The 27,708-nt window shown below is 38.8% G+C and overlaps 1 protein-coding gene across 3 annotated transcripts in view; it reads left to right on the top strand.

The window, feature by feature from the left end:
• LOC135219303 (hemicentin-1-like) overlaps window positions 1–27,708 on the top strand; it is a 113,823-nt gene that overhangs the window by 79,789 nt on the left and 6,326 nt on the right. For all 3 annotated transcript variants that reach the window (XM_064255958.1, XM_064255959.1, XM_064255957.1), the window contains exons 2-8: window positions 19,419–19,623; window positions 20,636–20,893; window positions 21,261–21,457; window positions 21,623–22,759; window positions 22,897–23,760; window positions 24,027–24,220; window positions 26,117–26,279. In XM_064255958.1, coding sequence (XP_064112028.1) covers window positions 19,419–19,623; window positions 20,636–20,893; window positions 21,261–21,457; window positions 21,623–22,759; window positions 22,897–23,760; window positions 24,027–24,220; window positions 26,117–26,279 — 3,018 coding nt within the window. The remainder of the gene's footprint in view (window positions 1–19,418; window positions 19,624–20,635; window positions 20,894–21,260; window positions 21,458–21,622; window positions 22,760–22,896; window positions 23,761–24,026; window positions 24,221–26,116; window positions 26,280–27,708) is intronic.

Below are 27,708 nucleotides of genomic sequence, written 5' to 3'. Positions count from 1 at the left end.
ACCACCCAACCATCACACACCACCCAACCATTTACGCACACAATATATATATATATATATATATATATATATATATATATATATATATATATATTATTATATATATACTATAAATAGTCTATGTATGTGTTTGTGTTCATATATTGAAGTAGAAACTGGTGATAATGTGAAGACTTCTGCAAACAATGTTCAATGAGATAATCTAGCCAAGACAAAATTCATGACAATCTTGCGGCACCCCTAGGCCCACATCTGTAGAGCCACGGCACCCAGTCTGAGCATTATTGCCAAAGGAACACAAGAAGGAAATCCGGTGGGTTGCCTCTTAAAATAAAACAGAACACGCGGTGAAAGATGACCTTGAGGTTGGAATGGAAATGAAATCAAACCAAAGAGCAAATCCACAAGACCGACATGGGAGTCACAAGTGACGTCAGTATTGCACAAAAACCCCAATAAAACACCAAAAGTGATGAATAAAAATCAAATCTAGAGCTTTATATGGATTGTTATCTGCCGACAGATGGCAACACACTGGGCCGTCCGTAGGACGAAAGGTGTGGCTCCCGTTATGAAACCGACTGGACGGACATGTATGGAGAGGACTGGCCCTTGGTCACGTTCAGGAGAAAGGTCAACGCGCAGCGGAAAGAGAACATGAAGTCAAAACTTTTTTAGAGCCAGTAGGAAAAAGAGGAAAGGAAAAATCAATTCGTCAGCTGATGACCGGCGCAGTACGAAATTAACAAGACACCGGTACAGTCAATGCAGTACTACATGTACGTTGAGAAAAAATAGGATTATAATAGAAATTGGTGCGTGCATGAACACCAGCAGCTCGACAGCTTTGGACATAAAACCACTCCTCCTCCTCCTCCTTCGTATTTTTCATATTTCAAGCCAAGTTTCTTTTTATATATATTATATAATGAGATATCACTCCCGTCGCCCAAGTATAACACACCAGTTGCTACATAGCAGAAATGACGTACAGGTGTATAGATCATGGATACTGACCATCAGAACTTGCCAGTGCAAATTCGTCTTTGAAATTGTGTGAGAGAAGCAACCCACCCTCACAGCGCCCAGCATAAACAGAGTACTTAGGAAATACCTTCGTGAGCGTGACGGCGCTGGTTCAACTGGAACATCTCGGTCCCCATTAACCTAAGGAGTCCAAGTGGCACACGAGTGGCCTTCATGCCCCACTGACTCCGCTAAGGGAGGCCATCCACCCTGTGGAGTGAGTTGGTCGGGGCGGCAGGGAGGGAGGGAGGGACAACAACCCCTTGCTTGCAGAACAAGGAAGAAGGTAAAATCTGACGCCGTACCGTTGTCTACGTCTTCAGCCGTGAACATCGATCACTAAAACGTGAAAAAACTGTCTCTGTGAAAGGAACCCGAGTTTTTTTTTTTTTCTTCTCCAAAAGAGCGTCAAAGCAAATGGCAAGTCACTGACACGACTGAAGCAATCCAATATTTGGTATTCAGCGTAAAAGATGAAATAGAGCAGCAAAACAACACTTACACAATTAGGGTCTAACTGGGTCGCATATTCCCCAGTGCCGACCCTTCCCTGAAAAAAGCATAGAATTTTCTTGGAATTCATTTCATTATGTTTCCCGCACCCAAGGTACAAGTAATGTTTCCGTTGGTTAACCTAACCTAACCTAAGGACACGGCAAAAAAAAAAAAAAAAAAAAAAAAAATTGTGGCTGGTGCAATACTAGCGTACATCTCGGGATTTTGCCACCGCGTCCTGGATCCAAGGCTGTCGTCACCTCTGCCAAGATTCTGGAACATGGCAGAGCTTTTGACTAGGCTGTAGAATAAAAAGAGAGAAGCTCACTAGGTATTGGTTAGGTTACAGTGACATTGACATTAGGAGTACATTGGTAAGCAAGGAACGACAGGTTGTGGGATGGAAGAGAATGTCGAGTTTAGGTAAAAGGCCAAGCACTGGGACCTATGAGGTCATTCAGCGCAGGAAAGGAAATTGAGAGGCGGTAGGCTTGAAAGGTGTAACGGGAGGAAAACCTAAACGCAGTCGCTACTATGAAATAATTGTTAGGAGAGGGTGGAAAGCAAGATGGAATAAAGATAATATAAACGGAGGTACAGTAAAAGGAATGAAAGGGGTTGCAACTAGAGGTCGAAGGGACGCAGCAAAAAGAACTTTAGTAATGCCTACAGTGCACCGAGCGCTAGGAGCACTGACGGCATTACCCCCCTTACAAGGATGAGGGGTTGTGAACCAAGCAAGATATTCTGAAAAGGTCACCTTTTCTTGTCTTCATTTCAGTCGTGACGTCATTGGTGAGGATTCTTGCGGGATCTACTACTCGGATCACTGGGCCACCTGCAATGTTTGCTGCACTCTCAAAAATGTGACTTAAAATGACTTTATATATCCTTACAAACAGCACAAACTGGACCACGGTAGAATAGACGGCAAAAATAACCAATAGACAACGATGAAGCTCAAATGCGAATACGGGCAGCTTAGTTATGTTTTGGGTTTGAGCTTCTATAGAGAGAGAGAGAGAGAGAGAGAAACCAGCCTTATATCGCAAGAAAGGAGGAAATATAGCTCCACGAGCGAGGGCAGAAGCAAAGCATTGAATGCCAACAGCAGCAAAAGGAATATGAAGGCAAGAAGATGGATGCGAAGAAGTCAACCCATTGACGAGGTGGCATAGGAGAGATCTTCCAATGGAAAGGGGTGGGGGGGGGACGAGTATTGTGGAAGGGGGTGGCTCTCCTTTGGGGTGGGTGGCTGAGCTATGTAGGCCACCAAGCAGAACTTACCTACCATCCCTGCGGTCTTCTCTTCTCCCCCAAAACTCGCCAACACGGCGGAATTTGTCATTTTTCCTTCGGCCCAAGACGCTGCCCAAAGAAATGTTCATGGCGACTCTGTCCTCATTGCTCCTACTTTGTAGTGTAACGTAACTTATGTGAAAGTAACTGGCTGTTCTCAGACAGACAGACAGACAAAGAATCTGCTTCCTTCTCTGGGTAAGATGTAATCTGTACACACACACACACACACACGGTATTTGCCCGATAAAGGCCACCAAAGAGGATGAAAGACCTAGAGTACAATGTGGACGTGGACAAATGTTTGCGTAGCTTGAAGATTTCAACCTGACCTCTGTAAACGACATGTTGTTTATTTTTTATCAGTTCAGCTGAAGAATGTTAAAATTCCAACAAGGTTCAGCTCGATTTACGACGGGACAATAATTGCACTGCAAGACGAACTCGCTGTATAGTGTTCGAAAGAAAAGGTTGACGACGATCGAAGACAGAAGTTGTCATGTAGAGAAATTCGTGCTCCGTTCAGCAGTCATTGTTAAGTCTACCAGCAATGTTTGCTTGATGCCAAGGTCGGCTTTATATCGTTAAAGCGAGCCTGGGCAAAACAGTATAACCAATTTTTTAGCAATAAAGAGAAGAGAGGTCGCCTGGGAACAGGATTAACAGAATTCATGACAAAAAACATGAAGGTAACGTTGGATAAAGAATAAAACCTCCATCCAGATTAAACTCAAAGCTGCTGATGTGTATGTGGCGCCTGACAATCACAAAAGAAAATACCACACACACACACACACACACACACACACACATATATATATATATATATATATATATATATATATATATATAATATATATATATATGCGTGTGAAAATATTGATAAGGCCATGTCGAATCCTGGTCAGTGCAGAAGCACCCACCATACGTGATTCCTTTTACTGGCAGTTATACCTAGGCCATAGTTTTAATTAAATTCCGATTCGCTAATTAGATATATATATAATCTATAGATATTATATAATTTATCTATATATATATATATAAAGATATATGCCACGAAGGAAAAATAAACGAAGGAGGATATGCGAGATCTTTCGATGTTAAACGTCCTTTACTGAGCAGTAAAGGACGTTTAACGTCGAAAGATCTCGCAGATCCTCCTTCGTGGCATATATCTTTATTTATGGATTTTATCACGTTCCTAAACTTTCGTGATTCAGTTATACATATATATATATATATATATATATATATATATATATATATATATATATATATATATATATATATATATATAAATATGTATGTATATATGTGTGTGTGTGTGTGTGTGTGTGTGTGTGTGTGTGTGTGTGTGTGTGTGTAGATTGTATATATATGTATATTTAGGACAAATAGTTTTGAGACAGCATTTATCCGTCGTCTAGACTTTTTCTCATCCAGGTAGAAGTCCTAAGGGGAATGCAGATGTTGGTTGTATGTTCAATTTTTCCAATTTTTATCGTCAGCTGTTGCAGCCATTAACTTTAGATAATTATTAGTGCTTATACTGAAACTACAATATGTTTGTGTATGTATTTGTGTGTGTGTGTACAGTGAAAAAATTCTCAGAATAAGAATTAACAAAGAAACCGTACAGGAGACAAATCCGGGCGGTCATCATACTGTATAAACTTGTATAGATGTATGTTTGTGTTTTCCATATCTGTCATCATGAGTGATGGTGTGTGAGAGGCTGCAAAATCTTCATCAAAGGTGTGTGTATAATACATTTCCTTCAGAACGGAGAGGGGAGAAAGCGACCAACCAACGTTTTCCATCTTCCGTGAACTCAAAACCTGAATGAGAGTGAGTCAGATCCCGCAGTTACCCCTTTTACTGTCGTTAACGATAGCTTGAAAATCCACATTTACAAAGATCTTTTTAGTGGTGATGGTGCGTTCGCCCGTATTTTTTGAAGACAGAGCCAACAAGGACAGAGAGCAGAAGGAGCGTTCCCTACTCTCTCTCTCTCTCTCTCTCTCTCTCTCTCTCTCTCTCTCTCTCTCCCCCGATCGCAAACAGGTTTTTCCTCCTACACGTTCCTTTGAAGAGCTTAGAGCAGAAGTGTAGAGGAGAAGGTGAGGGTAGATTGAGGTTCTGGAAGCAGAAAGTAAGGGACGGAGAATCATCATATTAACGTTGATAACAGGGGTCGGCAACCTTTTGGGCCAGACATCGGTGCAATGTCTTGGAGTACAGAATTGAAGCCAAAGGCCAATCGCTGGGACCTATACGGCCATTCATCAGTGAAAGAGAAACTGACATAAGTTTTGCAAGATGTAACAGGAGGGAAACCTCAAAGCAGCTGAGTCTTAGCATCATATTTCATTTTCACTTTCTCTACTCGGTTTGAGATTTTCCAAAGGGAATTTTCTAATCTTCCAAACTTTTCCTTAAGTTCTTCACATATTCTCCTTGGATTTCCTCTTGATTTTCTTCCCAATTTTCTGCAAGAATCTTCAGTGGCCCTCTCACTTATCTACCAAAAATCATCTCATTAGGTGACCAACCCATGCTTTCTTGATAAGCATTCCTAACTTCAAACAACATTAAGGGTAAACCAACATCCTATTCTCTTTCTGACTCAGAACAATACTTTGTCAGCATATTTTTTAGTCTGGTGGAACTTTTCCAAGGCTCCCTGAGTGTCTGGATGATAAGCAGTGGATAACTGTTGTTTCACCCCTAACAAATTCATCACATCCTGGAATAACTTGGAAGTAAAGTTAGTTCCTTTATCATTTTGTACAATTTCTGGTATCAGAAACTTTGAGAGAAATTCGACTAGTTTCTCAGCCACTATCTTGGCAGATATGCTTCTAATAGGGATCACCTCAGAATATCTTGTCACAGGACACATAAATGTCAACAGATATTCATTTCCCTTCTTCGTCTTCGGAAGCGGTCCAACCATATCTATAATCACCTTGCTAAAGGTTTCCCTCTAACTTCTATAGGTTGTAGGGGGCTTTCTGAATGGTTTCATTTGGTTTTCCAGCTTTCTGGCAGGTATGACACTCTTGACAGAACCTGCTAACATCTTTATGAAGTCCAGGCCTAGAAAAAGTATTTCATGATCTTTTCCACAGTCTTCCTGATTCCCATATGTCCAGATTCATGAGCTGCTGCTACCACTTGCTTCCTCAATGGATATGGAATCAAAATTTGATTATATTCGCCCCATTCAGCATTTCCTGGTATATATGTAAGTCTATGGTTCCTCATTAGCAAACCTACCTTCAGATAATAACAAGTAGGAGTTTGTTGCATCTCTTCTCGATCAACAACTCTGAAGAACAAATCAGCTAATGATGCATTTCTTCTGCAAGTCCATTAGTTTTCTCTTCACGTGTCCAACTTCAAGGGTTGAACTTTCAAATCTGCAAACTCAGCCACTGTAGTTTCACTATTATCTTCAGGAACACCAACTATTTGGAGTCTCTTCAGGAACAACAGGTTCTTCATCTTCTTGGGAAATCTCTTCTTGGACAGCAGCACTATGGGAGAAACATCACTAACATGGAACAAGTCCTCCAAGTTCAACGATCCTTCACTTGATCCTTCTTGATGTGTAAATCCTCACTTTCTTCATTTACAGGCGTAATCTACTGCATTCTCCTGGTTGTTACACAACTAGGAAACAGATGGGGGTTATTCTTCTCTAACTCTAACGTAAGACTGATCCTCAATGGTTTGTCTGTCACTACAGGACAAGGAACAAATGGCATGCTATCAACTTCATTACCCAATAGAACATGTACACCTTCAACAACCAGTGAGCCCTTTACAGCCAAATAAACATTCCCTGTCACTAATTCACAAGACAGGTCGGCATATAGGGTTACCTTTTCTCATCCTATACCCTTCAAAATAACTGAATCTCTGCTGAGATTCTTCTCCAACAATGAGTGAGCACTACATACCGCCACACTATGGTTGCTCCCTGTATCACGTAAAATCTTGACTGGTACCTGCACACACTCCTTCAGTTGTCAGTGTACCTTCATGGATATATGGCTTAAAAGCCTCCAAACTGCCAAGCCACTCACTGCTGGAGGTTGTATTACCTCTGGTTGCTAAACATCAGCTTGTTCAGTAGTCTGATTTTTCCCCACACTGCTCTTATATATATGACAGTGAAATATTTTCTGAATTCCATCTAATAGAAAGGAGCCCATAAAACACCAAAATTTGGAAAGTTAATAATGCTATATTACCGAGGACATGAGATCAGAGTTAAGGAAAAGCGGTAATAATTTCTATAACTCTGATCTCTCTCATTCTTGATCTGCCCGAAGAGGGAGACATTGTTGTTCTCCGTAACATAGCATTAACTATCTCCATTTTGGTGTTTTTATGGGCTCGTTTTTGCCGACAGGGGAAAAACACCTTTGTCTTGTGGTGAACAGCCCATGTGTTCTGTTTGCACTGAATCTCCTGAATTGATCTCACTGTGACGACGAAATTCTCTCTCTCTCTCTCTCTCTCTCTCTCTCTCTCTCTCTCTCTCTCTCTCTCTCTCATTGTGGGAACTTCTTTACATACAAGGGATGTGACATGGAATAAACTGCCACCAGAAGTTATAAACAGCAGCAGTGCGGAAGAGTTCAAAACAAAGCTAGACAAAATCATTGGGAGGACACTGAATGAACAGTGATACCTGCTTCTAGAGATAAGTGACCACACCAAGTCTCTTTTTAGGATGGACTAATAAATCTTTGAGACATCCTAATCCTTATAACTCTCTCTCTCTCTCTCTCTCTCTCTCTCTCTCTCTCTCTCTCTCTCTCTCTCTCTCTCTCTCTCTGTATCTGGTTTTCTTCTTAGTACGTCACATTTCCTATTTAAATGTTGTCGACGAAAGGGACGTTTATTGTTCTTTTGGTTACCGATAGCCCATTGCAATTTTGTACTGTGATTATTTTCCACACGTTATTCTCGAAAGTCTTGTTCCAGTGCCAAATGAATGAGTATTTCAGGCCGTATAAGCCCGTTAAAGTCGCAGGTTGGAGAAGCGTCACTGGATCTGCGTCGAAACGACCAACCAACCCACCAGGGACCGGGCTTCGCCGAGACTCGGGCAGCATCCATTTACCACCTCTCCCATACTCGCTTCTCCTGGGTTCCCGGGTGGACAGGACCCACAAACGAACCGAACCTCCGCAGATTCTGTCTGGGTTCTGGGCGGTGGGTCGACTCTCGTAGAGGCCTTGAAGGTGGATTCAAGAGACCTGTATTCTATGGTCCCATAGAAACGAGGAAAACTGGAAACCCAAATCACTGAGTGACTCGCTGGGTTCATATCGAATTCGACAATGTTCGATTTTGGATGCTTGTCGTTTCTGTTTACGTTCGCATCTTCCTTAATGTTGAGTGTGGTTTGGGTAGCGGTGATTTCAACCCAAAGTCAATTGACAAATGGTCTCTGCCAAATTATCTCTCTCTCTCTCTCTCTCTCTCTCTCCGGTTACTAAAACATAAATAAACTCCCAAAATCTTTGCGACCATATACATACAACTTCACGTAGTATATACTTGGAGCGACTTAGTGCATTTTGGCAACTTATTTAGCTACATGACATCTTTATTATATTATTAAATAATGAGGATATATAATAATAGTTTTGTTAGGAGAGAGGTCTGGGCCTCTTGTTTATTTGTTCGTGGCTTAAACTTACCATTCTCCCGAGCAGTATATGCGAGATTGGAGCACTTCTGAATAATGAATGGCCCGAAAGCCTCAAATGGCTTGTGGTTCTTTGTTAGTTAAGTGGAATATATATGGAATGTTGAGAAAGTGGCTGCTGATGCATCTCGAAGTAGATTTTTTTTTAAACATTGTCTGGGGAAATATTCGGTCAATTATTGACGTCTGTTGCAAATAATGTCCTTCCTTTTAACACTTATCATTTTGAAAAAAAGGTCTCGAGTTAAAAAAGGACTACCTTTAGAAATCTTGTGTGACTGTTCGTAGTGAATTTGTGTTTATAAAACACTTTTGTTATAAGATACATATTGTTCGATTTTTAACCTTGACGTAGTTTCCAGACGTCGTTTCTCTGGAATTCGTTAGATGCATCGGCAACTTCTCGTTTGTATGCTACTTATTTGCCGTATATCAAGCCTGATGAGGTTTTAACTGAATAGCCAGATGAAGTAGGTCTTGAAACGGATAATAAAGATGGTACATTATGAAAGAAGAAGTATCTCGCTGCAGGGCGCGCCAGCGCGTGTTTTGCGTTCATTTGTACGTGCGCCTGTGATGCCGTTTCATCTGAGAAAAACTATCTGGCAGGTTCTATTAGAAATTAAAGGCCCTTATGTATGAAAAAGGTCCTTGAGTATATAAAAAACAAAAAAAAGTCCTAATGTATAAAGAAAAGATTCTGGTGTATATATAAAAAAAACTGTAAGAAGGGTATTGCAACGTGCAGTAGTGCTGTGTTCCAAGTTTGTGTTTATAACCTTGAAGTCACCAAGGCAAAGCGCCCACTTTGCACATGCATTGTCATCACGATCGCAGCCACAGACGTAACACTATGTATCATAGTAGCCTTTCTTACATGTGTCAAGGTGGTGTTCCTACATGACTGACTCTCTCTCTCTCTCTCTCTCTCTCTCTCTCTCTCTCTCTCTCTCTCTCTCTCTCTCTCTCTCTCTCTCTCTCAAAATACACAAGTTGTACATGTATGGCATAGAAACACGACGAATGCGAGGACAATAAAGGCATTCGAAATACTGAAAGGCATAGCAAATTTAGGCAGTAACCCCTTCACATTAAACGATAACCAGACAAGAAATGATGGATGGAAATGAGAACTGAAGAGATACAACACATCTCATTTTGGGAACTTCTTCACATACAAGATATGTGACAAAGGGAATAAACTGCCACCAGAAGTTGTAAACAGCAACATTGTGGGAGAGTTTAAAAGAAAGATAGACAGAATCATCAGGACACCGTGAATGGATAGTAAGACCTGCTCCTAGCCGCCTAGAGATAAACGAGCACATGATTGCTAGGGTGGGGCCAGGTAGAAAAGGCAGAGTTGTCATATCTACGGGTATGTAAGTCCCATTAAATGCTTCCCGCAGATATAATCATCCTTAGGAAGATTCGCTTTAGACCTTGGGAGTCGAAGGAAAGGGTTTGCTTCTTCCCCGTTAACTTTTTTTTTTTTTTCATTCCCTATTCTATTTAGCTATTCCTTCTTTCTCTTTCTATAATTATAGATGCGCTGAGTGGCCTGTTGACTCCGGTGTTTGGACTTGAAACATAAATTCATATGTCAATTGATCTATTATGCCCTTGGAAAAGACAATCACTCATTCCTCTTCTGCATAACATTTTTATCGAAATCATCCAAGCCAGTCACAGGACTCACCTTCTCTCTTCTTTATTGAAACACTGGAGATTCCACTATATTTCCCGCCTCTCTTGCTTCTTAAGTCTACGAATAGCCATTTCTGACACTTTTGTTGCTTCAGATGTTCTCTGGATAGCCTTCGAAACATCAGTTACAGGATCTTCCAGGTGTTTTTTTCTTTTTGTTAATAAAATTAAGCATTTCAGGAAATTATAGAATAATTTTCTGAAATGCTTGGTCTCAGGTGAAGGCGTTTGCGACAGTCACTTTGGCTGTCCATTCACACTTATCACAGTGGGTGATCGAGAGCGAGTATCCTTTAATGATATTGACCATGACCTTTTAAATCCTCTTAAAAATCATAGGTCCCCTAAACTCAGATCTGGCATCGCCGGGGAAAAAATATGCCATATCTTCATTTTCGTTAATGAAACTGAGGTTTTAACGAAGAATATACGAAATAGAATATATTCAAAATATCTGATGGAAACTATGAACCACACTTCAAGAAATGAAAAGTATTTTAGTAGACTCCATGATGATAATATGATTACCATGACATGAAAATTGGCAACGTATGATACCTGTACAAGCCACACCACAGCGATCTTAGAAAAGTAAACGCACTGTAATAAGTTTTTGTGACTTCCACACGGTCGAGCTTTGCTCTGCGAACTTTGTGGTTTGATTTGACGCCAAAAAGGGAGAGAAACTGAGAGCAAAGCTTCGTATAGGGAAACTTTCCTAATGTTTATCGAAGTACCGAGGCTCTTTGCCTACAACAGCAGCACAGCAGCAGCAGCAGCAGCAGCAGGGCTGTTCACTGTCGGAAATATTTCTGCTAAACGGATAAAGACGTCACCTACTGAAAAGTTTCCGTAAAGCGCACTTTCATGTAAAACCTTCACAAATAAATAAAGGAATATAAAAGTTTCCCGTTATTTTACCCTTCGTAATGAATACCTCAGGAAAGTATGACTTATAAGAACTTTGAAAACCAAATATATTAACATCCTTTATTGTAATGCTACGGAAATCCGTCGGTCTAGTGTGACTGTGGAGACAGCTTACTGACATTTGACCAATCAAGTGACAAAAAGATCTCTTAAGGTTCTTTACAACTTATCAATCATTTTCATACTATTTTTGTTATAAGTAATAAGTGTATTCATAATTGCATTGTCTAAGACCCATGCATAAGTTCATCAGTAAATAATTGCTACCTTTTTTTTCTTAGTTTTTTTCTTTTCCATTGAAAATGGCGGAGACTTTAGACTGGACAAAGAATATATAGTATTATATATATATATTAATATATATATGTATATAATTATAGATATATCTATATATATTATATATATATATATATATATATATTATATATATATATATATGAAATAGAAGCACCGCATATAAATAATTACTTGTAATTAAGGGTAATCTTATAAACTGACCGATTGAATAAAAGTTTTAAATGCAAATTTACGAGTGTTCTGAAGTATAATTTATATCTTAATGAACCACAATCTCAAAGGATTCAGGAGAGAGGGCTCTCTAATTACCAAGATAAATCTTGGTTGACAAGAGTGGTCGATAACAACCATATATAGGCTGATAAGTAAGGCATGCAGATGTGTCCTAAGCAAAATTTTTTCATAGAAGTTTTCTTGCATAGTCTTAATATCTTGTAAATAATTATCTTTGTCCGTTTGTTCTTATTTTCTTGTAAATACCCTTTTTCAAATATGGGTTTTGTATGTTTCATATTAATTTAGTGCGTTTCCTTAAAATATTTGTGTTTACTATTTCGTTCACGTTATTCATTTTATGTCATATTAAACCGGATTTATTCTACTCGTTTATTTAGTACATATCTTTATACACAGATGTGTGTGCGCCTCAATATAATGTAATTATCTAAAATACACACTTATCCCTTTAAACAACCATTTTCACTTAACGTCAATAGTAGAAAAAAGACGTCAGAGTACAGCGGAGTCACTCACTGCCAGCCAGGCTCTCACCAAGGTCTAAAGAATAGGTCAGACCGCTTCCGACCAAAATAAGGACAATCTCGCGCATGACGTCACGAGGCTGCATCTGGCCGAGGTTCAGGTAAAAAAATGTCCATCAGTCAATATTTGAACTTCACCGAGTGAAGGACAAAGAAGCTCTCTTAGACCGGATTCAATCCTTTAATTCAGCAGTACCTGAAGATTAACGGGGACCTCTCTCACCCAAGGTCGTGACAGAGAGAGAGAGAGAGAGAGAATGGGTGTGGGCAAACAATTCCCATAGTGAACCCTTTATTTTTATTGTTTTCCCCTTGGTTTTCTTTTATGGCCACATACCAGTAACGTCACAAATATGGCGCAGTAACGCTGAGACGGTCTGACCTGGTATTCTTTAGACCTTGGCTCTCACTATCTATCCAACCAGCGTCGTTCGGACAGCAGCATAAATGCTGAGCCAGCAAAGAGGCAGAGTTTACCGAGCAGAGCTCGACCGTGTGGACCACGGACGGTCCCTAACTCACTCTTATTAAGATTTTTGTTTTGCTAAAATTGATGTTTTGCATACCTTTACTGAACTTGGCGCCTGCGTTTACAATCTCGCCTCTGCACAAGATCCAAGATCTACGCACTGCTGGAGACCTTTGGACCATGGATGGGAGGGGACGCCACACGGAGTTTGAAGATTCGCTTCCGAAGAAAGTTGATCTGAAATATAATTGTGGCTTTTGTTATAGTCTCTCTCTCTCTCTCTCTCTCTCCTCTCTCTCTCTCTCTCTCGTCAGTCTCTCCTCTCTCTCTCTTCTCTCTCTCTCTCAGTTTCGGTAGATCGTTGGGGCGTGTACTTTTTTTTTACATACTTTTATTTAGCTTCACTTCAGCGTCTGAAAAGAAAAATGTATTTCATGTGTAGCAGCGCCTCCTTCCATGTTTGACGCCATTGCATCTATTTTTGTAGACATGATTAATAGGAAGAAAATCCTGGTGCGTCTCTATTTTATTTTTCACTTTTTAGTACATTTTAATAAAAACGTCTTTAAAAAATGTATATTTGTGTTTTATTTCGTGGCAGTAGGAAAAGGCTAAGTGGAAGTAATGTTCATTCGGTCGGCATACTGTGGGGCGTCGTGTTTAGGAACGTCGAAGAAAATCATGTCCAACCTCCACCGGATGTTTATACGGCGTCTTTAGTAAACCCTCAGTTGTCATTCTTTTTCATTTCGAACTTTGTCAAACATCATCATCATCATCATTATTTTGGGCTTCCCATCTCTCTCTCTCTCTTCTCTCTCAGTGTTTGAACTTGTGTCCTTTTTGGTTTTCTGTAAAGAAAACTGTTATGCAGGCCTTGTCTGTCCATCCGCACTTATTCTGTCCGCCTTCAGGTTTTAAAATATTGATCATCCACCCTCCAATCATCAGTCACACCAAATTGCAGCCCTCTAGCCTCAGTCATTTTTATTTCATTTAAGATTAAAGTTAGTCGTTGTGCTTCTGGAAACGATATAGGACAAGCCAACACACACACACACACACACACACAATTACGACACATGTTTTTTTTTTTTCCACAAACAACTTTAGCCTTTTTCACCCGTGGCTACAACAATTGTCGTTTTTCTTGGATTCGTCGTAATTTTTGAGGGGTTATAGTTTCCTTTTAAATCTTCAACGGAGTCATTATCTCTCTCTCTCTCTCTCTCTCTCTCTCTCTCTCTCTCTCTCGGATGTAGTTAATTAGTGTAATTCGCGGCTTCAAGGTGATTATTTTATAGTTTTTATTTGTGTACAAACATCGTATTCAAGCAAATTGGTTGGCGGCACTATATCATGATCGTGTATGACAACAGGGCCCTGCGCCTCAGGAGGTAGGTGTGGTAAGGTGGTAAATGGATCAGGAGGCCTTGCGTGGACCTCCGGACTTGGCCCTTCTCCTCTTACGAAGGGTGATGAGAGAGAGATTGGTGCTTCTGGGCCCCAAACCGCGGAATGTCAGTTGGAGTATGATGTCGCAAGTAGAGTGAGCGACTGGCGGTTTGTTGAGTGAGGAAAGTCGTCTATGTAACGGTAGCGATCCAAGTGTCAATGTCTGCGGTAAAGGAGAAAGCTTTCACGCCACAGAAGAAATGGGATTGATTCGAAGGAGGCGAATTCCTACTACTTCAGTACTACATGGCGTCACCCTTCACTATTTGCTTACCCCCACAGTTTCCTCCCCCCTCCGCCCACCCCCCTCTTCCAACTTCTGACAGAAACAAAAAAGTGAAAGAAAGGAAAAAAAGACTTAAGAACCAACCGTAAGGTGCGAGCCCCTCTTGCTCTCTGTGATCTCTCGGCGACGTGTCTTTACCGGCTCTTCTCTTGAGGCGTTCCACACAGTCATGACCTCTACCTATCCCTCCAACCTCCCTCCTTCCCTCTCTCCCTCTCTCTCTCTCCTTCCCTCCCTCCTTCCTGCCACCAGTTTTCGCTACAAAATGGAGTCTGATATGTCGATGGCGTCTCTGACGGGATCTGAATGGTGAAGAAAATTCGCGCTCTCTGCTGGATGGCTACTGGCTGCTTGATTTCCTCGATGAGACTTTCTGACGCTTATTCAATTGGTTGAATTGAATATAGGAATGAGGCCAAAGGCCAAGCGATGGGACCTCTTGAGGTCATTCAGCGCTTAAACGGAAATTGACACTAAAAGGGTTGAAAGGCCTAACAGGAGGAAAACCACAAAGCAGTAGCACCATTGATAAAATATTAAGAGATGGTGGAAAGTGAGACGGAGGCCATAATATGAAATGAGGTACAGTGAAATGAAGGAAAGGGGTTGCAGCCAGGGGCCTAAGGGAGGCACACTGCAAAGTAACGCCTACAGTGTAGCGCATGAGGTGCACTGACGGGGCCATTGAGGTCTGTGTACTGTAGGAGGAGGAGGCAGGCACCATTATATCCTCCCAACAGCCATTGAGTTTTATTGAAACATATATGTATAGAAATAAAACAAAAATAATCAGGTCCTTCAAAAAAGGAGGTCGTCGGGTGAAATTGTTCGCAGGCCCGAGACTGAAAACTGTTTTAGGATAACATGTTTTGGGTCAACTGAAAACTATTGGTTCCTCACCCGTCATGGAGTTCGATTCCTGGATCACATTTATTTAAAAAAAAATAAAGACTGCTATCCTACTGGAGGTACGATGCCGATGAGACAACACTAAAAGACAATATTACAAAAGATCTGTTGACGAACCTTCATTTTGTAGCCAAAGGAACATCACTAGAATTGTAGTCATTTTTGTTGAAGATCTAATGTTATGGATGAGAATAAATTCGTAAATGGTAAAGGGAAAACTCCTTTCCGTCTCTCCCTTGCGCTCGTAGATTAATGACCGATTCTGGGATTTTCGCTTACTTGGGCAGTAAGCCTACAGACTTTGTTGGTGTTAATCTTGTTGTGGGGTTAGGAAGTAGCCAAAAACGGTTTGAAGAAGGTGTTTCGCTTTGAGTTAAAGATACAGGAATTTTTTTGTATTAAAATGAAAATGTAAAAAATAAATAACATGCATGTTAAATAGCACAGAACAATTATTTGTAATAAAATAGAGCAGAGCGTATTTATTTTAATTTTCGTTAGTGAAACAACGCTCTACTTGACCGTAGATTTTAGCTTACGCTCCGAGTAAGCTGGAGGTCGGATCAGGACCTGTTGATCCTTTTAGAAGAAGAATAGGAAGCGAGGAAAAAGATGTACGTGTTGGCGTAGTAGAAGAGAGAGAGAGAGAGAGAGAGAGAGAGAGAGTGGGGGAGAGAGAGAGAGAGAGAGAGAGAGAGAGAGAGAGAGAGAGAGAGAGAGAGAGAGAGAGCAAACACTATTGAGAAATATACTTTTAACCCCACTGCTTTATCTGTATTGACAGATATCGGTTTATGATAATTTAACTGCTTTTTTTATACTTTTTTGCACAGAAGTTGCTATGGATTGCCATTTTTCGTTGACATTCTCTCTCTCTCTCTCTCTCTCTCTCTCTCTCTCTCTCTCTCTGGGAGGACCCAAGCCGCTCGCCGTTGAACGAGTGGGCTTTGTCATTGAATCGAGAGAACCGTCTGTGCACCTCGTGCGGTGCACTGTAGGCATTACTTAAGGTTCTTTGCAACATGCATTTGGCCCCCTAGCTGCAACTCCCTCTCGTTCGTTTTACTGTACCTCCGTTTATGTTAGCTTCCCTCCATCTCACTTTTCACCTTCTCCTAACAATTGATTCATAGCGCAGCTGCTTTTAGGTTTTCCTCTTGTTACACCTTTCAAGCCTTTTACTGTCAATTTCCGTTTCAGCGCTGAATGACCTCATAGGTCCCAGTGCTCGGCCTTTGGCCTAAATTCGATATTCAATCCAATTCTCTCGCTACCGTGAGTTTTATTAATTTTTTCTTATCTTTAGTCTTTTTTTAATTGTTAAAGTTTTTCGAATTTAATTTGAGTCTTATGTCTTGTAGAGACTTCAACTAGTAGTGTACAGTGATCAGCAGGTAAGTAATGCAAATGATCGATTAAGCCTGTAAATAAGCAGGATAAGTCTAGAACCACGTTTGTCTCTCTCTCTCTCTTCTCTCTCTCTCTCTCTCTCTCTCTCTCTCTCTCTCTCTCTCTCTCTCTCTCTCTCTCTCATTTATTCTGTACATTTATCACTGCTTAGGGATAGTAAATATCACGATGAGTAGATGTGAGATTACTGTGGGATTCCTAATCGCTAGCATTCTCTCTCTCTCTCTCTCTCTGAGTAATGTGACCGGGTTGCACTGTACTGTATAAGTAGGGGGTTATGAAATAATATATATATATTAATATATCTATATATATATATATATATATATGTATATATATTATATATATATATATATTATATATATATTGCACGATGGATCCAAGCCAGTGTTTTCACTTACTCTACTCTGTTTTTGTTGTTGTTTGGGGGTTAGGAAAGGCTAATGGAGGTAGCATAAAAGGTTTGGAAAAGATGTTTCGCGTTGAGTTACAGATACAGTAATTTTCGGATAGGGTATTTATGATTTATTTATCAGAATGAAAATGTAAAAAAATAAATAATGTGCATTAACGTTAAATAGAACAGAACAGTTATTTCCAATAGAATGAAGCGTATTTATTTTAATTTTCGTCAGTGAAACAACGCTCTACTTGACAGTAGATTTTAGTAAGCGCCCCGAGTAAGCTGGAGGTCGGACTCGGATCACGCCTTGCCAATGCCTGGGGCATTCAACAACACTCCCGGTCCCGTATCTACTTTTCTATGCAGATTTGATGAGAGGGTTTTCATTTCTTTCGTAAATCTTGAATATTGCTTGGATATCCCTCCTCAGACAAAGTTGTCGATGTTGCAAAAGATCGGCTTCCATCCAATTCATATTGTGTGTTTGGGCTTCAACCTGACACTTGTCGTCTGAGTCAATTTGTGATCGCGAGAACTTCGTGATGTGTTACTTATCTCCCACTTGACATCATCAATTTCTTCTCGAACTGCCGGATGTTTCTTGCAGGGCTCTTTTGAGATCTGCTGTTTATTTGCTCTGGGGACTGTGTTAGCTCCAACTGCTTTGAAATGTCCAGGAGTTTGCTCTCTTGTGAAACATACACACACACACACACACACTATATAGTGTAGATATATATATATATATATATATATATATATATATATATATATATATATTATATATATATATATATATTATATATTATATATATTATATATATATATATATATATTATATAGATTATTATATATATTATATATATATATATATATATATATTAATATATTATATATATTTATATATATATATATATCTATATTAATATATATATATATTTATAATATTATTATATCTATATATAATTATATATATTATAATATATTATATATATATTATATATATATATATATAGATATATATATAGTATATAATATATATTAATATATCCTACTAAGTATAGAGATGAGTATGCAGTTACTCTCACAGGTACCTTGTCATTCGTATAACATATCCACACAGTTGAGAGAGATGAAGTGGTGTTAGGGGGGTTGTGGGGGGGGGGGGGGGGGGGGGGGCGAGTCTCATGTGACGGTATCATCGACTCCGAAATGGGATCCGATGACCGGTGTCGGATATTGTTGCGTCGCTTCTGCTGGTAGTGAGTGAGTGAGTTGACTGCCGCCAGACAATTCCTTCATTCTTCCCTCATGATATGGTGGGCCCTTGAGTATATACCCCGATCTGTGTTTCCATAGTCCATTTCTCTCTCTCTCTCTCTCTCTCTCCTCTATCCTTCGTCCTCTCATTTCTCTCTCTCTCTATCTCACTCTCTCTCTCTCTCGTCTCTCTCTCTCTCTCTCTCTCTCTCTCTCTCTTTTTTTTCAGCTTCCTTCAGAAAGTCGTCAGTTCGGGGTTCGTCGAATCGGTTCGCCTCAGAAACTGGCAATATCCATAATGAAAACGGGCCTTGAAGTAACGCCTTGATGAATCTTTGTTGTTGTTGCTGTACACCTGACGTCTTATTTTTTTTATTCGTCGTAAAAATAAGTGCAATAAAACAATGCAATTTATGTATTTATTTATTTTTTTCCGTAGCTTCTTAGGTATTGTTCTCATACCATGTCTTAGAGGCGTTTTTCATCTTTCAAAGTTTTTACCAAGTTTCTCTTTGGGGATCGTTCTGCCTATTTCTCTCTGTCTGGGTCTTTCATATGGCTATGGTAACGGACGGCGTTGTCGGGAACTCCGGTAATAATGACATATGGTGTCATTGCCTAAAGGAGTTATTGTAACTTGTGCTTTCATTTGTACTTTCTATTCTACATGTTTTTTTATTATTATATTTGGAACTACTCTGTCCAAGGTCGTTGAATGGTATTGGAATTGTAATACAAAACTAAGTATGAATTTGCCCGCTTAAGTTCACACAATCTGCTTTCATGTCTGTCATCTTGTAGACTGATGGTAAAAGCTATTATTAAATTTGTGCAAAGAAAAGCAAGTTGTAAATTATACGGTATTATACCAGCAATTATTTTGGGGGAATGGTACACGTATTGGCATACAGGAATTTTGTCATTATATGAAATGTGAAATACTTGAAAAGTAACAGCCGCCGTTTTTCTTTTACCAACAGCGTGTTTATTTGAGGAGTCCTTGGTTAGCGGAACTCGCCGTGAGGATGTGGCAGACGTTCGAGAGGGACAAGATGTGACCCTGGAGTGCCGTTTCAACAACCCCAACCTCCTGTCTGCTGGCGGTCAGATGTACTGGATGAGACAGCGTAATGGGGAGAAAGACAACGTGGCCATTGGCAGTACACCCTTCGACAGGAGTTACACGTGAGCGACCCTTACTTTGGTTATTCTGGTATGACTCTGGTTAGTCAGTCAAGTCATTGCTTTGGCCTAGTTACGTCAGCATCATTCACTATTATCGTTTATTTTCAGATTGTATTTGCGTTCTTACTCTGTAATGTTGAAAAAAAGAAGAGAAAACCTTCAGTGGGCACTTTTCTAGGGATAAGTACAAATATTGCTAACATTCAAGCATTACTATACCCAGATTCCAAGTTTATTTACTGTAGCTTTCCCTTGCTTTTCTGTGTATGTGTCAGTGCCCATTTCTATGTCCAGTTTTGCAGGATCAGTAGATGTTCAGTATGCTACTTTAAGGAATAGGAGAAGACAGTCCATCAATAAACAGTGAAATGAATGGGTAACATTCTCCTCCATTAAATGTTGAAAACTGTAGTCGTATAGTAAATTACTTTTTTTTTTAAATAATTATAATCCCAATAGGTTTGGCATAACCCCAATCAGAGAACACTGAAGACAACAAGAGTGTCATTATCAGATTCTTGAATGTCCCCTTGCATTTCAGATCCGGTTTCACTTTTTTGCTTGTGTGCCATTTATCCATGAGGGCCTCAAAGCTCTCTCAGATGAGTATTTGCCATGTGCCCTGTCCCTCTCCCTCTCCCTCTCACCCTCCCCATCCCCATCCCCATCCCACCGACCTGCAGGTAGCGGATGTACACAAGTCTCTCTTGTACTTGCATTTGATGAGGGTATAATCCACTCAGCAGGCGTAATGGAGTGACTGATGAGTATTGATTGATGCACAAGGCGATGGTATGGCGTTAAAATTGAGTTTTTCCATTTCCTGTTTCTTATCCCTTAAAGTTTGAAAGTGAATGATTTCGACCTTAAGCTTTTGGAAAGGGATTGCTGTTGAGGGCATTTCCTGTGGATGTTGGTTTGAATCACATGTGAGGGTGGTTTTAGGAGAACATATTCAATTTGAATTAAGAGTTTAGAATTTCTTGTGACATAAAACCTTCCCCTTGTACAGGGTGGACTTGGATGAAAGTGAGGGTCGTTATGATCTGAGAATCAGCCGAGCAACTTACGAACGTGACAACGGGATGTTTGAATGTCGGTTCAAGGAGGCTAACACGGGCTCGGACTTACACACCACCACAGTCAATTTGACTGTCCTCATACCCCCTGGGAGTCCTCGAATCAGCCCTGAGCAGCCCACAGCCACAGAAAAACAATCCATTGACCTTGTCTGTGCTTCCCAGGGTGGGTCTCCAGATCCTGAGATCACGTAAGTTTATGCCTTGAGACCTTTGTCCCTTTGACCTCGTATTTTAAGGTATGTAATTGCCTTGTATGCACTATGTACGTATACATAAATGGGTATAAGGAAGTTGGGAAGTAGAATTGTTCCATTTTATGACTAAAATAGCTTTTAAAAATACCAAGGAATAAGGTATACTGCAGTTGATCATTTTGATGTACGCGTAAATTTTATTAAGTTTTAATGAAGTTTTGTTTTCAGCAAGTATGGGGACCACAGTGAGTAGAATTGAATGAAACAGTTGAGAGATTTCACAAGAACATCAAATTCTCATATTTTGCAGTTCATGCTGCTCTCCCTTTTGTTTCAATTTTTTCTAAACTTTGTCTCACAGATGGTATCGCTCTGATAATGAAGAGAAGTTGCGGAGTGTGTTAAAGCCTGGTGGAGGGCGAGATTTCCCAACCTCATCAGTCCTTACTATAATACCTGGCAAAGATGATGATGGTGCCAAGTATCGCTGTGTTGTTTGGAACAGGGCTCTTACGGAACATGAGAAAATGGAAGCCACAGTCACCCTTAGTGTCAATTGTAAGTAAAGACTGGTATTCTATTCTTTTACTTCCAGCATACTGCATAAGTGTTAATATTGACATATTTTTGGCTTGTTTGATATGATTTAGTGTTCTTTGTGAATAGTCTGAATTTTGTGTATTCAAAGGAAAAGGAAAATTTTTTTCCTTGACATTGTTTTAGATTACCCTCGCATCACAATTGGACCTGAGAATCCTCTTCGTGTTGAACTGGATCAACCAGCCACTTTAACTTGTAGTGTTGATGCAAAGCCACCTGTGAGTAATGTGCGATGGACTAGAAGTGGACGGTTTCTTGATACGCGTAATGCTTATGTCATAGATCGTATTACTATGGAAGATGCAGGTCGCTATGTCTGCCAAGCCGACAATGGACTGGGCACATTAAGAGAGGCGGAAGTTACACTTGATGTATTGTACGGACCAAAGGTTTCTGTTATTTCTATCAAGGAAGTTGATGAGGAAGATGATGTCATGATTACCTGCAATGTAACTGCAAACCCAGCACCAGTTACTGTTGAGTGGTACAAAGAGGGTGATGATAGCTTCTGCCAGACAGGTGACATTTTACGCCTCAGTCAAATAACTGCAGCAGATCAGGGGAATTATATATGCCGTGCAGTTAACATATTAAATCCAACAGACGGGGAATCTAGTGACCGTATTGGGAATGATACTGTTGCTATTAAAGTCCAGCATGCCCCTGGAAGAACGTACATTACCCCTGCAGAGCCTATTGCTGTCCAGGGTGAGCCTTTTGTACTTACTTGTGGGGCTGATCCACCTGGGTGGCCAACTCCATCATATCGTTGGTGGCGACGTGATTCTGACGCTACTTTGAAAATGGGTGGCAATTATACCATTACAAGAGCAACTCTCAATGATGAAGGTACCTTTTTCTGTCAGCCATCCAATAGCCTTGGTAGAGGTAGTCCTGCATCTGCTACTGTACGTGTATATCAACCTCCTCGCATGTTAGAGAAACTTCAGGAGACTGCAATTCTTCTTTTAAGCAAATCAGATTATAGTTTGACGTGTCGTGCAGAGGGCAAGCCACAACCATCTATCCGATGGCTCAAAGATGGAATAGAATTGAGTCCAGGCGATGGGCTTTATGATATAATAATTCAACAGTCTTCCCTTGGTCAGAATGATGCATACACTGTCCAGTCAACCCTTCACTTCAAAGGAACCCGACGAATCAATGACCAGCTCTTGGCAACTGATCGTGGTACTTATGAGTGTGTCTTCAAAAATGAAGTTCGTGAAGTATCAAGCGCACAGCTTCTTAGAATAGAACGTAAGTACCAAAATTTACCTAGTTTATGTTCTTGGCCTTTAAGGTTTGCTTTGTTTTCGTCTAAAGAATATGACATATTTAATGTTTTGGTAGGCCTGCTGTTCGAAGTTTATAATATAATGTTTTCATCTTTACAGATTCTCCAGTTACTATACACAAGCCAAATAAAGTTGCATATGACTTAAATGAAGATGCAGAGCTTGAATGTCGTATGCAAGCTTATCCAGAACCTACTTTCCAGTGGTTTCTGGGACCTAATATCATTGATCAAGATGAAGTCCATTATAATAAAAATGATACAGCCTTGCTTGATGATGTTTATGCTTCTGTGTTGACAATACGAGGGGTAACAGAATCGGATTATGCAAGCTACACTTGTAAAGGCACAAACACCATAGGAGATCACAAAACAATAATAACTCTACAAAAGAAAAGCATACCAGAATCTCCTACAAATTTGCGAGTTATAAATCGTGGTACAGATTTTATAGAATTAGGATGGGATGAAAGCTTCAATGGAGGATTCCCTGATACAATATTTTATATAGAGGCAAAAACCAGCTCAGGAAAAACCATGAGTCACGATTGTCAAACTGATAACCCATGTATTTTTCAGCCTTTGCCACAGCAGACTTCATTCAAATTACAAGTCAAAGCAAGTAATATAAAGGGTGACAGTGACTTTTCAGAACCTCTGGAAGTCATGACTTTAGTCAGTGTGGATGCAATTCCGGAGCCTCAAGAAGTCTTTTTTGAAAAGAGTACAAACACACTGGGTTTTAAGGTACTTCCCACTGATCTCATGTTGCAAGGGCAAGTGGAAATAAGAAGAGAAGAATCTGAGGAATGGACTGTTATGGAGCACTTCATTCCAATTAGTACAGATAGTCACGGTCCTGGCAAGGTTGAACTTGGGAATGAATCTATTGAAGAGGTTCGCATAAGGTTCTGCTCCATTTTTGCTGAAAATACTTGTGGAAATTTCCAAGAAGCTCTTAAAGGTAAGAACAAGAGTGTAATGCAGTATTTGTATTAGGAGGAGCTGCCCTGAATGAGATAAGTTTATCTATCCAGTAGCTTTCGGTTAATATTCTAAAGGGAATGGAAGTTTTCACTTGCAGGTTTCCTGATTACTGAAATAGAAATTCATGTACTATTGAGTTTGATGCACCAATTTACCCTCTGTCGTTGAGAAATTATAGTCTTTTGTACCGGTAGTTTAATGAAATTTACTTGTTGCATTGATAACCAGTGTTTATTCTTTTAGTTGATGAGCTGCCTGATGTACCATATCAAGCAATGGCAATGGAGCACTTGGTGGCAATCATTGTAGGATGTGTGACATTTGTGGCAGTTGTAGCTCTGGTGTTTATATGCTGCTGCTGTCGCCGCCGCAACAACAAGTTGAAAAACAAGACTGCTGATATGGAAGTTTCTCATCGGGGTGTTGTAACCCAGCAGGTTGGTCATTTTTGTTCTCTGTTCCTCCCTAGTTACCTTAAAAGGAATTGCTGAGTTTGTCCCCGTCAGTATTTGCAAACGTGATACTCTTGAAGTTCAGGCACAGGAATGTACATTATCATTATTAGAAGTTCTATATGAATCTTCAATCTTTTGTATGAATTTAATTTTCATAATTCCAAATCTAAACCCTTAATGAAGTCCTAATACTTGAGAAAAGCCTTATTAAGAGTACTGTTTGTGCTCATGAATTTGCTTGAGTTAATTTTTTGCATGAATTTCATTTTCATAATTCCAAATCTAAACCCTTAATGAAGTTAAATACTTGAGAAAAGCCTTATTAAGGGTATTGATTGTACTCATGAATTTGCTTGAGAGTTCATTTTGAGAGCTCTTCATTATAGTAATGGTTTGTCATATCCATAAATTGAAAGGATTCTTAATTACTGGTTTGTCAAACTCATAAATTTAAAGGATTCATAGTACTACTAGTAAATTCACAGTTGTTCCTACACATATACAAACCTGTACTTTCTTACATGGAGTAATCTACACTTAACTAGCTTCGGCTGTTCTGGGGTAGTCTGAAAAACATTCCTAATGCTACCTGGGTCACTGAAAAGACCCGACCTACAGCAGCCATTGTTTTCGCAGCTGTATAAATGTTCACACTTTTCAGTTTTTTTCTTTTTTCCTTAGTGATTATCTGACCCTTGAGGAAGATTGTGAGGTAAGTTTATTTTGCTGTATTGAAGTCAAATCAGAGCGATGTTCTTGCTTCTAGTTAGAGTAAATGAATCTCAAGATACTCTACTGATATGGGACAGCGTTATTTTCCGTTATACAAAGTGTTTTAAAGTCAAAATATCACTTGATTTTGTATCGTTGTGAACAAAATTTAGTGATTTTTGTCATTAGTAGATGGTTGTATGCGTTTACACACCAAGTATAACATTATAGACGATACTTTTAGCTTTTTCTTTTACTCTTTTTAACTTAATTAGAAGATGGGATAGATAAAGAGATGGATCTTCCAGATGAGGAGAGTAGTTTTTCAAACTCCATCCTTAAGATCCATAGGAAGTTGGATCTACCAGAACCAGAGAATGCAACATCCGAAGACTACTACTACTACTACTCTCTCTCTCTCATTAAGATAGTTGCTTCAATTACTTTTATGTTGCCTCTTCTTACCCCCGAAGTGCCTCAGTGGCGTGGTCGGTATGGTGTTGCTGCCACCAAGGTTGCCGCGAGTTCGATTCTCGGACATTCCACTGAGGTATTAGAGATGTGTATTTCTGGTGATAGAAGTTCACTCTCGGTGTGGTTCGGAAGTCATGTTAAGCCGTTGGTCCCGTTGCTGAATAACCACTGGTTCCATGCAACGTAAAAACGCCATACAAACCAAATCATCTTACCCCCCATTCCTATTGGGGCTGAACTTGGACTTTGAGAGCATTGGGAATGTCACTATTCATCTCTGCAACCTGGAAAACATTGGATTAGACACTTAACATCTGTTGTTTTTCAGTTATTTTTACAATGTCACCCCTGCCTACCCCCTCCCCTTTTGGTGCCAGTGATGTCTTACCCAGATAATATGCATTATTGAAATGAGGCATGGAGAGTTTAGTTACTAAGTTTACGGACAGAACCATCCCAATATCAGGGAAGCCCTTCCCACCCCCACCCCCTTTGGTGCCAGTGATGTCTTACCCCACAGTTTTCTTTTCTAGATAGTAAGTTTAGTTGAAATTTCTCCATTCATTTCAGAGTTTTGCTGAAAAACACAGTTTTGGACAGTTTATTAGTAGTGGTGTTTCTTATGGAGTTTATTGGTAATGTTTCTTAATGTCATAATAGGTGCCAACAATTATTTTCATTTGTGTTTTTTAGGCACCACCACCACCTTACTACACTGTGGGCATGGACAACAAAGGTTTAGACGGCTCTGTGGACACTGGTCTGGATGATCCTGCAAAAACTGCTATCTACAGTTCACAACAGTACCATAATTACAACCAGAATGGTCACATAAACAATGGTCAGAATAATAATGGTAAGTATTTTCTTGGAAAATTATTTAATATTTTGAAAAGGCTGGAAAATTTATTGTTGAAATATTTGTAGCTTATAAGTTTAGTATTGTATGTATAACCGTCTGATTAAGTCTTGTGTATAACTTTTTTTTTTTTTTTTTTTTTTTTTTTGCATCAGCCAATTTTTGTACAGTACAGTATTACCTTGAGTTACAGTACAGTATTACCTTGAGTTACAGTACAGTATTACCTTGAGTTACAAGCAGCCGAACATAGAAGTTTTTTGAGATACGAGCTGCGACTTGATTCATATTTTTGTCCGAGATACGAGTGACCGAGTCGTGCTTTGGGAGGTTGCGCCAATTGGCGCAGGGGTCCAGCATCAGCACAAATATACCCTATTGGCTCCTTCATGGTGATTTAGACATCCCCTACGTTGCCAAATGTACTTCTCTTGAGTTTTTAAAAGCCTACCCTTCTAATTTACCCCTTTTAATCTGTGCGTCTGTAAAGGAGGTGAGGCGTTTGTTAATGTCTCCTGGAAGCAGTATACTTCTGGGTGTTCCCTGTTGCCTCAACACTCCTTCAAAAATATTTCCATTCTTCCAGGTCTCTGTTTTTCATATAGGCCTAATTAAATCTCTTTTTTGGACCTTTCTTGTGATTATCACAACCTACTGGACTTAATCATTTTTAATTTACTTGTTTTTGCGTTAACTTACTCATATATATATATATTTATATATATATATTATATATATATATATATATATATATATTTTATATATATATATATATATATATATATATATATATATATATATATATATATATATATATATATATATATATATATATATATATATAAATATATATATATATATATATATATATATATATATATATATATATATATATATATATATATATATATATATATATATATATATATATATATATATATATATATATATATTATATATATATATATATATATATATTATATATATATATATATATATTATATATTATATATATATATATATATATATATATATATATATATATATATATATATGTATATAATATACATATAATATTATATATCTATATATATATATATATATAGGATATATATATAATATATTATATATATATATATAATATATATATATATATATATCATATATATATATATATATAATATATATATATATATATATATATTATATATATATATATATCTATATATATATTATATTTATATATATATAGATATAGTATATATATATATAGTTATATATATATATATATTATATATATATATATATATATATATATATATATATATATATATATATATGTATGTATATATTTTATATATATTCTGTATATATATATTATTATATATTAGAAGAATATATTATAATATCTATATATATATATATA

The sequence above is a fragment of the Macrobrachium nipponense genome, chromosome 1, assembly GCF_015104395.2.
Source record: "Macrobrachium nipponense isolate FS-2020 chromosome 1, ASM1510439v2, whole genome shotgun sequence".
NCBI classification, from domain to species: Eukaryota; Metazoa; Arthropoda; class Malacostraca; order Decapoda; family Palaemonidae; genus Macrobrachium; species Macrobrachium nipponense.
Note: the sequence above shows the minus strand (reverse complement) of the source record. Positions and strands in the feature narration are given on the sequence as shown.